This window comes from Bufo bufo, chromosome 3, assembly GCF_905171765.1.
Source record: "Bufo bufo chromosome 3, aBufBuf1.1, whole genome shotgun sequence".
Lineage (NCBI taxonomy): Eukaryota > Metazoa > Chordata > Amphibia > Anura > Bufonidae > Bufo > Bufo bufo.
In genome coordinates this window covers 106,156,451-106,171,180 of record NC_053391.1, presented here as the reverse complement: position 1 = coordinate 106,171,180, position 14,730 = coordinate 106,156,451, and the positions used below count along the sequence as shown (strand labels likewise).

The following is a 14,730-nucleotide window of genomic DNA, read 5'->3' as shown; positions in this document are numbered from 1 at the left end:
TATTCTGAAATAGGTATTATTGACCCTAAGACAGCCACATTTCTCACCAAGCAGGATCCCATTGTCCCCGTATTTTATATACTGCCAAAGATCCATAAAAGTCTAATCAACCCCCCAGGTCGTCCCATAGTAGCATCTACTGACTCCATCCTTTCCCCACTTGCCATCTATATGGAAAAAATACTGACGCCACTTATCAAAACTTCAAAATCCTTTATACTTGACACCACCGACTTCCTTAGAAAACTTAAAGGGATAACCATCACACCGGGAAGTACTTTTGTGACCCTAGATGTAAACAGCTTATATACATCAATAACACACACCAAGGGGCTCCAAGCTACAGCAAGGCTGCTACACAACCAGTCCACTCTGGACAGCACACAACAGGAATTTTGCCTCAAAACCCTGGAGATAATACTCACTAAAAACTTCTTTCTATTTGGGGACACATTCTTTGGCCAGAAACAGGGTACCGCGATGGGGTCCAATGTGGCCCCGCCCTATGCTAACGCATACATGATAGCATTTGAAGAAGATCATGTCTATACGAACCCCTTATTCCAACAATATGCCGATATTTGGTATCGTTTCATAGACGACATCTTTTGTATTTGGAGGGGACCAATTTCCTCAATACACCAGATGGTAACCGACCTGAACCAAACTTATGAAGAGTTAGGCTTTACCTCACACACCAGCACGGAGGAAATAAGTTTCCTGGACACACTGGTCAAAATTGATTCCACAGGTACATTATCTATAGATCTATACAATAAACCAACTGACCGGAACAGCCTACTTCACTATAACAGTTGCCACCCCAGAGCCACAAAACAATCCCTACCCCGATCACAATTGACACGCGTTGACCGCATCGTGAGTAATGACGTTTTAAAAAACACACAATTTGAAGCCATGACAGAAAAATTCCGTAGGAGGGGTTATCCAGATAGCATCCTCAAAGATACCCTACAGGACTTCACCGGGATCCAAGAACCACGACAAAAAAGTAATAAAATTAATAACGAGAATAGAATTGCATGCGTGACTACATACCATCCTCTAATGCCGAAAATCCAACAGGCCCTCAAACAGCACTGGTCACTCTTAACCAAAGCTTATCCCTCTATAAAAGAATTTAATCAAACACCGTTAACATGCTACAAAAGGTCGTCTAACATCAGGGATAAACTAATAAAAGCCGATATAGGCAGCTTCACAAAGCTACCCAGACAAACCTTTCTACAGAGCAGACGATTAGGAACATACCCATGTCTCCATTGCGCCCAATGCTCCAGCGTCATAAAACGCGAATATGCCACACATCCACGGACTGGACAAAGGATTCCGATTCGTGGATTCTACACTTGTGACTCAACTTTTGTGGTATATTTGATAAAATGCCCATGCGGACTCGCTTATGTAGGAGAAACGACGCAACACGCACGGGACCGCATAAGTAAGCACAAGTCGACAATAAGACTTGGGCATACTTACTTGCCAATTCCACACCACTTTACGGATAAAAAACATCAAATTTCGCAATTGCGTTTCCAAATTCTGGACCAGATAGACCCATCGAGGAGAGGAGGCAACCGGATACTCCTCCTAAGGCAACGAGAGGCGTTCTGGATCCATAAACTAGGGACATTGGCACCTAATGGACTAAACCTTGAATGCGACTTTTTTATTAATGTATGACCCGTGTTTGTCAATATTGCTCTAATATGCTTTTGTCTTTTCACTTTCACAGACACGCTGAAAATAATATTGCAACTGATGTGGGTGAGATTATCTCTTCCCCTAATTTTTCCCCTCTATTCCTGCATGACTAATCCTTTTCTCTCCAGGTTCTCCTCTTTTCCATACCCCTCCCCCATCCCCCCTTTTTCCGCCTCTCTTCATAATTATAGAATGTGCATTATAGCATGTGGAATTGACTCATCTGTTTAATAGTTGCCATAACAACACAAACTATATAATATAGCCCCCTGGGACATCAGAAAGATCTGACACCACGTTTATTCAACGTCCACATCCTGAATTACTTCCCTGATTAGTCATAGGAGCTTTCGCACTAGTCAGACAACATACTCCGGTATGTATCTGACGTTGTAATACCTGTACCTCCTCCCTGATCACATGACATCCCTGTGGAACGCAAACATGCGTTCCAGCGTCCGCGTCACTTCCGGTCAGGTGACCGGAACTACAAGGGAGACCATACATTTAAGACAGGGACGGGCTCGATGCAATGCCATGCATCCAAACCCAGATGTCCGGACCCTACAAGAACAGGTAACGAGCTGTACAAATATTTGCCTTACAGATTATAAAGGATCAAGACAGTACTAACAGCGGCATCCGCCACCTTCGCTCCGATATACAGCCTGCCATGTCACTCCCCAGGGAATCATCTCCTACAGGATTTAACATCCACCACTTTGATTGATCTTGTCTAACACATGTACGGTGGCACGCATGTATGGATGGGGGCGTGCACACACATGCACAATACCTTAGACTACATGTAATAATATGTATACCTAATATTGCATTGCCTCAATACCTCACAAACCATGTTGTGGGTGCACGCTACAACCCATACATTCCGTGCCACATTGCATATTATAATTTATGATGTCAATACTAACAATATATACTGTGACCCTCTATGTACCTAGACCGTACTTACCATCAATACCATAGGAGGGGCCACATTTCATGAAGGTTATCACCTCATCGCTCCACATTTATGCTTTGTACTATGCTGGACATGACGATGGATATATTAGATAATTTGGTAGCTACATCATTTTGTCATGACCTATATTTACCTTATTGTAGCTGTTTATCATGATGGGACATCCATCTAACTATAACCTGCATCGTGCGGCCTTGATGCATTCCGTCACCCTGAGACGTCAGCAACATGTTCCCTTAAGTGTCAATTATATATTATACAATATATTGGATAACTACATTTGTGTGTATATATATATATATATATATATATATATATATATATATATATATATATATATGTAAAAATTTCATTTTTTTTATGTAAAAGAACAAGTATTTTCAGTTTTTTTGATGCCAAACTTATGTCTCGCACCATGTATTATTTCAGATAAAATATGTGACCACTGATGAAGGTCTGTCACGACCGAAACGTCTGGTCTCAAATCCACTGTTTGCACCAAGGATCTAAAATTGGGCTGTTTTGGATGAATCACTGCTAAATGCTTGACAAAATGAAAAAATAAAAAAGTTTTGTACGCAATAATCCAGTATCTGAGTGCCGCAATTTTCATTTCATCTTAACTGAATAGTGAAATTGCAGTTTTATGCAGACTGGTTGCTAAGGGCTGAATCTTATTAAATATGGGGTAAGTCAGTCTAATAGTAACTGATTCTTGAATATCATGTTATTAGTAACTACATATATGAAAATTGAAATTGGGGTCTTAATGTGACAGTTATCCTTTAATGATGATGAGTGTAGTTGTGCAGAAACCAAGCTGTGTTGGATTTCTTACGAGTGTTAAGTCACAAGGCAACCACATACACTAAAATCTTGGGATTAAAATCTAATCCAGAGCTAAAAAGGATAGCATTAATATAGGATGTCACCAGAATTATTATGTGGATGTTACCAAAATTAATCTATCAGTGCAGCAGGCAGATGTTCATCAAAAGTTTATGGCTACCGTCAACGCCTTGGATAACTGAAAACATCTAAAACACGTCTCATTACCTGTCTCTGCAATTGGGTTCGGTCATCTTCCACTTCAGAGCAAACGTACTGAGCCTTATGTACAAACTCCGCCAATTCTTCATTGTAGGAATGCTTTAGAAGAAAAGCAAAAATAGATTAAGACTAATGTGCAGCTCTGTATGGCCCAACAGATTAAAAAACTATGAACAACTTTGAGGGCAATTTTTTTTTTTTCGTGAGTGCATTTTACTCATTTTGGGCTATAAATATTTTTTTTTTCAATTGCTCTTTATTATATTTTCAGCAGTTTTTGCCCTAAAGGGTTATGTTTCAGTCTAGCTGCAGAATATTTACTTTCAGTTTTACTTTGACCAGTTGTATAGCCCTCATCTCTGAACAGACTCATTTAAAGTGCACCTAAGCTTTCAAATATACATTATTAAAACCTATCCTAAAAGGTCAAAAAATGTTATTTTTCTAGTATATTTTTTATGTTTCGCATGCAAAATAGGTACCTAAAAAGTTTAGATGCGATATGCCAGGTTTTAGTGGAGAAGGTACAGGCAGGAGCAGCAATGTGCAATGCAGAGCTCCTACTTGTGCACACTCCACATCGATGCCAGCCACTTAACTCACTAGATCCCGTGATCAGTAGCAACCATGGCATCTACGCAGTTACATGAAAGCTCATTATCACCACCGCTCCCCTGTGAACACAATCGCTAGGCACTGATGTGTTACAATGCTAGCCAGGGGCTTAACAAAGGCCCCTTGGCCTGCTGTGGCTGTATGTCTATTAGGGTCCATTCACACATCCGTATGTGTTTTGCGGACCGCACATCGCCAGCACTCTCAGAGAAAATGCCTTTTCTTGTCCGCAATTGCGGACAAGAATAGGACATGTTCTATCTTTTTGCGGAACGGAAGTGCGGATGCGTACAGCCCATTCCGGCCCCATTGAAAATAAACGGGTCCGCACCTGTTCCGCAAAATTGCGGAACAGATGCTGACCCATTTTGCGGACGTGTGAATGGACCCTTAGACTGTACAACAGAAACAGAAAATCTGAGCCTGGAAGAACGCGAATAACAAACAAAATAATCAATCTTTATTAAGAACAAACAGTATAAAAATAAGGGGGACAATACACCCTCTTCAGTTTAGAACAGGCCAAAAAGGAAACTTTTGGGACCTATATATTTTTTGTCATATCAGCCTTGATGGTGGAGTCATATATATAAATATTTATTTATTTATTTATATTCTTTTTCACCTGTTATGGATCTGCCCCCTGTGGCATCTATGCACTTGCAGGAGGAGAACCCTCATGAGTATGATTGCGTCACGACACCCTGGACAATACCCCTTTGTTAACCGCGGTTTTCCATGGCGGCGCGTGAGTCGGATCTGGGGCACCCTACGAATATTGGAGTTGCAAGATAAAGCAAACACTATCGGAACTAGAAACCACAGACCAAAGAGGTATTTTCTTTGTTCCATGCCGGAAGAGTAACAGGTACGCACAAACCAAGTCCCGCTCCAACTCCCGCGATAGTTCGGGATAGCCGGCGAGAGAAGCTGGGAGCGTGACGCTGGTATCCACCCGCACCGCTCGACCCTCGTTTGGATAAGAAGGAAGGTAAGAGATATTCCTTCCTAATGCACTGACCTACCCATGAGGTTATAGATACTACCCACGGCTACCAAGCTTGCGACCACATCAGAGATTCACACTCTGTAAACTCTGTGAAAGAGATAACTACCATTATAACTATACTTTGGATATCTACCTGCTCTTGACGCGGATTGATATATATGGGACAGGAACCCACGTCCATATTAGAAATCTGACACTCTAACCAGTGGATTTTCGCGTCTAATAACTATCTTGATAGTCTGCATTGTTTGGACATTGTGTGGACTTTGTATACGTGAAGAGTTAGATTCCAGTATATTGTTTCTCCGTTGGTAACAGCACCTTGATGTTTTAACCCATTTTAATTTATTTTACAATTGTACATGTACTAACTAAATTGATTTAATAAAATTTTATATTAAGTCCAAGTGCCAGAGTGCTCACCCATTACCCTATTACATATGAGCTTTGTAATTACCTGCTGCTCATATGCATCTTTTACAGACTGACAAAGCTGTTTTTCAGATTCGAAGTCCCGCCGCAGCTTAGTAATGACTGCTGAAGTGTGGCTCTCAAGATCCTGGAGACACTGGTCCGCCTGAGACAAACACATAGACAACAGATATTGTAAAGTCAAATCTGTGACATAAGTATAAATAGATCAGAATCAATATCACATTTTCATGGAAAACCCATTAAAATAAAACATAACACTTGAATAAAATTAAGGCTGCCCTAATACCATATACACAAGTGCTGTACTAAGGATCCAGCAGAATATACTACAAGCTTGCAGCCCTATTCCTTCTCCCACTACATGAGTGATCTCACTATGGAGGGATGTGGGAGCTTGGCTGCGAGTTGGTCTGAATGGTGCTAAGATCTGTGTTCACACACCATAGGTAGTCTAGAGGTAGGACCCATGCCACACTGAGATACCTTGACGGTGGTGCAAAAGGGTTTCGTTGTGTTCCTGACCGGAATACATTGGCTGAAGTCTGTTTTTAACATCAGCCTGAGGCCTCTTTCACACGACCGTATGGCTTTTTCAGTGTTTTGCGGTCTGTTTTTCAAGGATCCGTTGTTCCGTTTTTTTGTTACCATTGTGTTTCCATTTCTGTTCTGTTTTTCCGTATGGCATATACAGTAATTACATAGAAATAATTGGGCTGGGCATAAAATTTTCAATAGATGGTTCTACAAAAACGGAACAGATACGGAAGACATACGGATGCATTTCCGTATGTGTTCCGTTTTTATGCAGACCCATTGACTTGAATGGAGCCACAGAACATGATTTGCAGGCAATAATAGGACATGTTCTATATTTCAATGGAATGGAAAAACGGAAACGGAATGCATACGGAGTACATTCATTTTTTTTTTTGCGTAACCATTGAAATGAATTGTTCCATATACGGCCCGTATACGGAACGCAAAAAACGGCCCATAAACAGGAAAAAAATAAATAAATAAACGGTCGTGTGAAAGAGGCCTGAGGGATTAGCCAGTATTGTCAGTTGCATATCATTGTAGTGCACCTTTCGCAGTGATGTATATTTTTTTTATATTTGCATCCACACACTACTCCATCTTGGGTAGGATGCCATTGTGGTGCATGTGGTCTGCTGCCGACATCCTCCATTGTATGCATTTTTTGCTGGGGATTGCCGCTAGCAACGGACCAACATGCGGATGAATTGCTCCCCCGGTTATAAACACGCTACATTGTTTGGGTTTTTTGAGCATTTCCTCCCATTTAGGCCACTTTATTTTAGTGATATTAAAGAAGCACTCTTACAAAAAAAAAAACTGAATTAGACTTACCGGTAATTCAGTTTCCATGAAATCACCATGACGGCCCATATATTCCCTCCCTTTCTTTTGTTTGAAGTTCTTTCACCGGTATTTTTCTGGTATGATGTAATACTGGGAAATACTAATACACTTCTGGCACTTGATATCTTTGGAACACTGAGGTGTGGTGGTGGGAGGGGGCAATTTAAAGAGGACCTTTCACTTGTAAAAACAATGTGAACTAAGTATGCTGCCATGTAGAGCGGCGCCCGGGGATCTCACTGCACTTACTATTATCCCCGGGCGCCGCTCCGTTCTCCCGTTATGCCCTCCGGTACCTTTGCTCTGTAAGTTATAGTAGGCGGTGTCTTCCCTTGTCCTGTGGGCGTCTCCTTCTCCTAGGCTGCAGCGCTGGCCAATCGCAGCGCACAGCTCACAGCCTGGGAGGTTTTTTTCTCCCAGACTGTGAGTTGTGCGCTGCGATTGGCCAGCGCTACAGCCTAGGAGAAGGAGACGCCCACAGGACAAGGGCAGACACCGCCTACTATAACTTAAAAAGCAAAGGTACCGGAGGGCATAACGGGAGAACGGAGCGGCGCCCGGGGATAATAGTAAGTGCAGTGAGATCCCCGGGCGCCGCTCTATATGGCAGCATACTTAGTTCACATTGTTTTTACAAGTGAAAGGTCTTCTTTAACCTCTTCTCTGTTTCCTGCCCCCACAGAGGTCATGGGTCAATCTCCTTGTGGCCGTCATGGTGATGATATGGGAAATAATTATTCTCTGCCCTGTTAGAAGGTACCAGATGTAAACAGTGGTGAAGGCAATCTTCTTACCAGTGACTGTATTTGTGAGTTATAACCTCCCTTCTGATCCTGAGTTGTGTCATGTGACCAACACTCTGACTTTCCAAATAACACAGCATCTAATGTGTGGACAGGAAGCCAGTCTCTCTATGTATTCCTATGGGAGCCTCAATGTCAGTCTCATAGGAATGAATAGAGAAGTAACTGACTTCCTGTCCTGTGTCAGCGAGTTGGTCACATGACACAGCTGAAGATCAGAAGGGAGGTTATAACTCAAAAATACAGTCACTGGTAAGAAGATCACATTTCTAAACAGGCCAGAGAACAACATTTTTTCTTGGAGTGCTTCTTTAATATTGCTGGTCACACACAAGCCATATGTTGCATTATATCAAGGTACAATATTATTATTTTTTTCTAACTATTGGTTTGTAGTAATCGCTTTAAATACCGCTTCCTTAGCCTGTATAGCGTCTTCCAGTCGTGCTTTCATTTCATCCTGCTGAAGGAGACTCTCCTTTAACGTCTCGCTCATTTTCTTAAAAATGCTTGTGTAATCTGCTAGAAGCTTGCGAGTATGGCTCATCTAAAATGCAAGGACAAAAAGGAATATTGCCGTTTAACTTTATAATCTACATTTTTATAAATGTAAAATTATTTCTACTCTCAGCTGAAAAAAGTGGTTACAGTTGCAGTCTAGATACAAAGTCTAGGCCAGGGGTGCACAACCTTTTCTGATGAGAGAACCAGGCTGTCCTAAGGGCTGCAATTAAAATTATAGGGGGTTTTCCCAGGAGTCAAGTATTCAACACAGGATAGCTGATCGATATCAGATTGGCCGAGTCCAGCTCTCAGAACCCCCTTCCCCATCAGCTTTTTGGAGGGGACGTGGTGCTCGGATAAGTGCTACGACCTCTTCATAGGATATGAAGCACAATGCCGTACATTGTGTAGTGTCGGTGCTTGGTATTGTAGCCCAGGACTGATGTGCACAAAGGCCATGTGACTGATGGATGGGACGTCACTCTCCGAAAAAGGGCCTCATCTCCCGTCTGAGCACTGTGGCCCCTTTCAACAGAGGTGCTGGGAGTCAGACCCCCATCAACCATGAGAATAGGCCATCAATATGCAAGTCCCAGAAAACACTATTAAAGGAGTATTCTCTTCCTTGGCTAGTCACTGGTGAATAACATGTATGGCACAGAAATGATAACTTTACAGCGGGAGACCCACATTCATAAAAGCTACAATGCCATGCTCAGATAAGGGCTATATATGTAGCTCACATTTTTTGACTTGGTGATAGGTCCTCTTTAAAGGGTACCTAACCCTTCAGAAAAACTAAATAAATAAACTAAATAAATAAAAACTGTAATCGTAACTGTGATAAAAAGGATATTTGTAATTTTATTTTATTTTTTTAAATTTTACAAGCACTGTTCTCCTAAAGCCTTGCACAGACAGGCTGTGTCAGGGACAGGATGCAGGATTGATGTGCTATGGGGGCCCTGCCCGGTGTTCACTCCGCTCAACTTCTAGCCTGCACACATACGGTATGCAGGCTATTTGTGAAGCGAGGGGAAGGCACATCACCCATCTATGCCAGGCATTTGGAGAACAGTGCTGGTACAGACAGGAGCAGCCACAGAGGAATCAGTATTCCTATACACAGCCGCGTATGGGAGTACGGATTGCAAAGCACAATAGGCACCTGAACTCTCCTAAAGTGGTCTCCAGTGGATGCCTGCTGTGTAACAGAGCAGGCACTGACCTATTCCGATGCTCACACAGCTACTGAACTGGCTCCATCTCTTAAGACCCATTATTCTCAGTACATGTATGGAGGATGTCGGGAAGAGGTTAAAGGCGAGTAACAACTTTGTAACACGCACCTTGGCTCACTAATTTCTTACCTCTTGCAGTAGGTCAGCTCTGTCTTTTTGAGTAATTTCATATAGACTCTTCGCAAATTCGATCATAGTTGAGGCTTCATTACTGTGTGATGTCTGCAACAGAACACAATCCAGTCAGAAAACTACTGAACTTTCCTCTCAAACTGCAAGCATAAGGTCAAGTCAGAAACCTGATCACATTGATAGACAGCGATTAGACATTAAAGGGAATCAGTCACCACAATCTTGGAACATTCAGTTGTATTAATCCAGATAATGAGTCCTGATAACTAGTTTTCGTTTTCCTACTGCCCTTCGTTCCCCCACTGAAATACATTGTCAGGACTGCTGTGCATGGGCACAGGAGTCCTCTCCATTATGTTAGCATGGCACAGCAGTCCGGACTGCGCATTTCAGTGCCACTTTGGGCATTGACAGCAGGGGGGAATGGAGGGCTGTAAGAAATATACCTGTATTAATAGGACATATATTATTTATATTTAAGTAAATGTGGCATTTAGAGCACCAGGAGCACTGCCAGCACAATGCCCCCTGTACTCCCTCCTTCCCTTTGAGTGACAATGCTGAACATCTTGTCCATCCCTTTGTTCTCGATGCAACTCCAAAGCTCAGGGATCAGAGTTATTGCACATCATGGACTCTGCCTCCAGCTATCCGCTATGTAACACAGCAGGCACCTGACAGCTATGGCATCGCTCAGTTTCTGAATGGGCACCATCTTTAAGAATCAACATCTGCTATACATGTACGGCAGATGTTGGAAAAAGGTTAAAGACAACCAATTATACTGCTAGAGTTCCGAGTATGACAAAAAAAATATACCGTAATGCATGCAAGACAGCATTAAAGTGTTCCGAGTTTGTAGAGTGTCTTGCGTTTTGCACAACATGAATTATGTAGTTTGCACTCTTTTGATCTGCTAATTTGTGCAAGAGTAAAAGATCCTACGTTCTGATAACACTACTGATAAATGTGTCCCACTGTTTTGGTGTGTGGCACAGTAACTTGTAGGAGAACAGAATTTGGCAGAGTAGAATTTCCTTCCTAGCTGATCACTGCTGCTGTCTGGCTGTGCAGGCTCTGCAATGCAAATATCTAATGCTTTCATACACATGTGATACAGAACATATAGTACATCAAGACGGTCTAATCTAATCAGGTGAATACTCCCAACTCACCAAAGCTTCAGTAGCTACTTTAAGATGTTGGTTTAAGGTCTCTTCTTGCTCCCGACTGCGCTGCACTGACTCAAGTCTACTCAGCGTTTTCGTATACAGATCATGGTAGTACTCTTCCTCCTGAAAGCAATACATTTGGAACAGGACAAGTTTATAAAATCAACTCTGAAAACAATAAAATGATATACATTAAGACAATGTAACTTACACTGAACAAAAATATAAACGCAACACTTTCGGTTTTGCTCCTATTTTGAATGCGCTTAACTCAAAGATCTAAAAACATTTTCTACATACACAAAAAACCCATTACTCTCAAATATTGTTCACAAATCTGTCTAAATCTGTGTTAGTGAGCACTTCTCCTTTGCCGAGATACTACATCCCACCTCACAGGTGTGGCATATCAAGGTGCTGATTAGACAGCATGAATATTGCACAGGTGTGCCTTAGACTGCACACAATAAAAGCCCACTCTGAAATGTGCAGTTTGATCACACAAACCCAATGCCACAGATGTCGCAACGTTTGAGGAGGCGTGCAATTGGCATGCTGACTGCAGGAATGTCTACCAGAGCTGCTGCCCATGCAATGAATGTTCATTTCTCTACCATAAGCTGTCTCCAAAGGCGTTTGAGATTTGACAGTGCATCCAACCAGCCTCACAATCACATACCACATGTAACCACACCAGCCCAGGACCACATCCGGCATGTTGCCCTCCATGATCGTCTGAGACCAGCCACCCGGACGGCTGCAGTGACAATCCGTTTGCATAACCAAAGAATTTCTGCACAAACTGTCAGAAACCGTCTCAGGGAAGCTCATCTGCATGCTCGTCGTCCTCATCGGGGTCTGGACCTCGCTACAGTTAGTCGTCGTAACCGACTTGAGTGGGCAAATGCTCACATTCAATGGCGTCTGGCACGTTGGAGAGGCGTTCTGTTCACGGATGAGTCCCGGTTTTCACTGTTCAGGGCAGATGGCAGACAGTGTGTGTGGCGTTGTGTGGGTGAGCGGTTTACTGACGTCAACGTTGTGGATCGAGTGGACCATGGTGGAGGTGGGGTTATGGTATGGGCAGGTGTATGTTATGGACAACGAACACAGGTGCATTTTATTGATGGCATTTTGAAAGCACAGAGATACCGTGACGAGATCCTGAGACCCATTGTTGTGCCATTCATCCATGACCATCTTGTTGCAGCATGATAATGCAAGGCCCCACATTGCAAGGATCTGTATACAATTCCTGGAAGGTTAAAACATCCCAGTTCTTGGTTAAGGTTACCATACAATGTTATCCACACTACATTAGTGGAATACACATAGCTAGTATCAGGTAGCGCTCAAGGTCTAAAGAATTTTACTGTTAGATTTATAACATAACTTTTTTTATTTCTCAAATTGTTCATTGAACTGTTAATAAAGACTTCGGTCCTATATCATTGAACAACTTAGATAGACTACGCTCAATTATTTTGTTTTATTGTTATGACATTTTGCATTGTAATAAGTATAAATACTTTTCTGAATTTAAGAAATGTACCTTGCAAAAACCTTTAATAAACAAAGAATTTACCCAGTACTTGCATGGCCAGCATACTCATCAGACATGTCACCCATTGAGCATGTTTGGGATGCTCTGGATCGGCGTATACGACAGCGTGTTCCAGTTCCTGACAATATTCTGCAACTTCGCACAGCTATTGAAGAGGAGTGGACCAACATTTCACAGGCCACAATCAACAACCTGATCAACTCTATGCGACGGAGATGTGTTGCACTGCGTGAGGCAAATGGTGGCGACACCAGATACTGACTGGTTTTCTGATTCTCCCCCCCCCCCAGGAAGGCAAAACTGTGCACATTTCAGAGTGACCTTTTACTGTGGGCAGTCTAAGGCACACATGTGCAATATTCATGCTGTCTAATCAGAACCTTGATATGCCACACCTGTGAGGTGGGATGGATTATCTCAGCAAAGGAGAAGTGCTCACTAACACAGATTTAGACAGATTTGGGAACAATATTTGAGAGTAATGGGTCTTTTGTGTATGTAGAAAAGGTTTCAGATCTTTGAGTTCAGTTCATGCAAAATGGGAGCAAAACAGAAAGTGTTGCGCTTATATTTTTGTTCAGTGTAATTGACACTATCCAAACCAGTTAGGGTGCGCACTCTGACGAGAAGAGAATTTTGAGTCTGGTACATTTACTAATAGTAAATTACTGCATGACAGTTGTAGGACACTAATACTGGTCAAGCTTCTGCCCTATTCTCCAGCACAGCACCAAGTCTGTTGATTTACTAAATAACAGGGACTGTAAGGCTTCATTCACACATCCGTGGAACACGGTCCGTGAGATACCAGACTGGCATCCTGCTTAGAGCAGGAGCGCACGGCGTCATTGGTTTCTATTATGCCATGCGCTTTGTGCCGCCATCGCAGTACAGTAATACACTCGTATAGATCATACGAGTGTATTACTGTACTGCGGCACAAAGCACACGGAGTCATAGCAACCAATGATGCCCTGCGCTCCTGCTCTAAGCAGGATGCCAGTCTGGTATCTCACGGACCGTGTTCCACGGACATGTGAAAGCCTAGCTTGGAAAAAAAAAAAAAAAAAAAAGCCTCAAGCACAGTCTGACTTTCTAGGTTGCCATTTTAGGTTCTGTTTACACTAGGGTCAGGTATTCAGTGTATAACAGGAGAATGATGCTGGGAGGTAAAACATTAACCCCTTAGTGACCAAGCCTGTTTGGGCCTTTATGACCAAGCGTTTTTCTTCCTTTTTTTATGGTCTCGTTCCAAGAGCTATAACTTTTTTCTTTTTTCATCTATATAGCTTTATGAGGGCTTGTTTTTTACGGGACAAGTTGTAGTTTTTAATGGCGCCATTTTGGGGTACACATAACTTTCTGATTAACTTTTATTAACTCTTTCTGGGAGGGAGATAGGGAAAAATAGCAATACTGCCACTGCGTTTTTACATTATACATTTTTTGGCGTTCATTTTTCGGTACAAATAACATAATATCTTTATTCTCTGGGTCAGTACGATTACAGTGATACTAAATACTTATAATTTTGTTTACGTTTTACTACTTTTTTTGCAATAAAACACCTTTTATTAACCAAAAAAATAATTTTGCATTGCCACTTCACAAGACCCATAACTTTTTTTTATTTTTTTTATATGGAATTGTGTGAGGGCTTGATTTTTGAAAGATGACTTTTTGATCGCTTGTTATTACGTTTTTTTTCGGTGGAAACTAAGAATAAATTCGAAATTCTGTCTTTTTTTATTTTTTATTTTTTACAGCGTTCACCATAGGGGATAATTTATGTAATATTTATGTAGTCCCGGTCGTTACGGACGCGGCAATACCAAACATATGGGGGATATTTTCTTTTTGCAATTTTTTTCATTGAAAAGCGTATTTTCAATGGAAAAAAAAACATTTTTTTATTTTATGGATTTTTTTAAATTTAATAAATGTGTATTTTTTTTCTATTTTTTTTACTACCTAATAGTCCCACAAGGGGACTATAATATACAGTATTTTGATTGCTTTTAAAATGTAATGCATTATCTCTATAATGCATTGCATTTCAATAGCAATGCTATTCGAACATTGACCAGCAGGCTGCGCCAGAGAGGCACAGCCTGC

General features: G+C 41.7%; 1 protein-coding gene across 2 annotated transcripts in view; it reads right to left on the bottom strand.

Moving 5' to 3' along the window:
- Positions 1-14,730, bottom strand: part of SPAG5 (sperm associated antigen 5) — an 82,903-nt gene that overhangs the window by 47,459 nt on the left and 20,714 nt on the right. For both annotated transcript variants that reach the window (XM_040421797.1, XM_040421798.1), the window contains exons 6-10: positions 11,055-11,174; positions 9,877-9,969; positions 8,415-8,549; positions 5,839-5,958; positions 3,764-3,856 (exon numbers count right to left, since the gene is read on the bottom strand). In XM_040421797.1, coding sequence (XP_040277731.1) covers positions 3,764-3,856; positions 5,839-5,958; positions 8,415-8,549; positions 9,877-9,969; positions 11,055-11,174 — 561 coding nt within the window. The remainder of the gene's footprint in view (positions 1-3,763; positions 3,857-5,838; positions 5,959-8,414; positions 8,550-9,876; positions 9,970-11,054; positions 11,175-14,730) is intronic.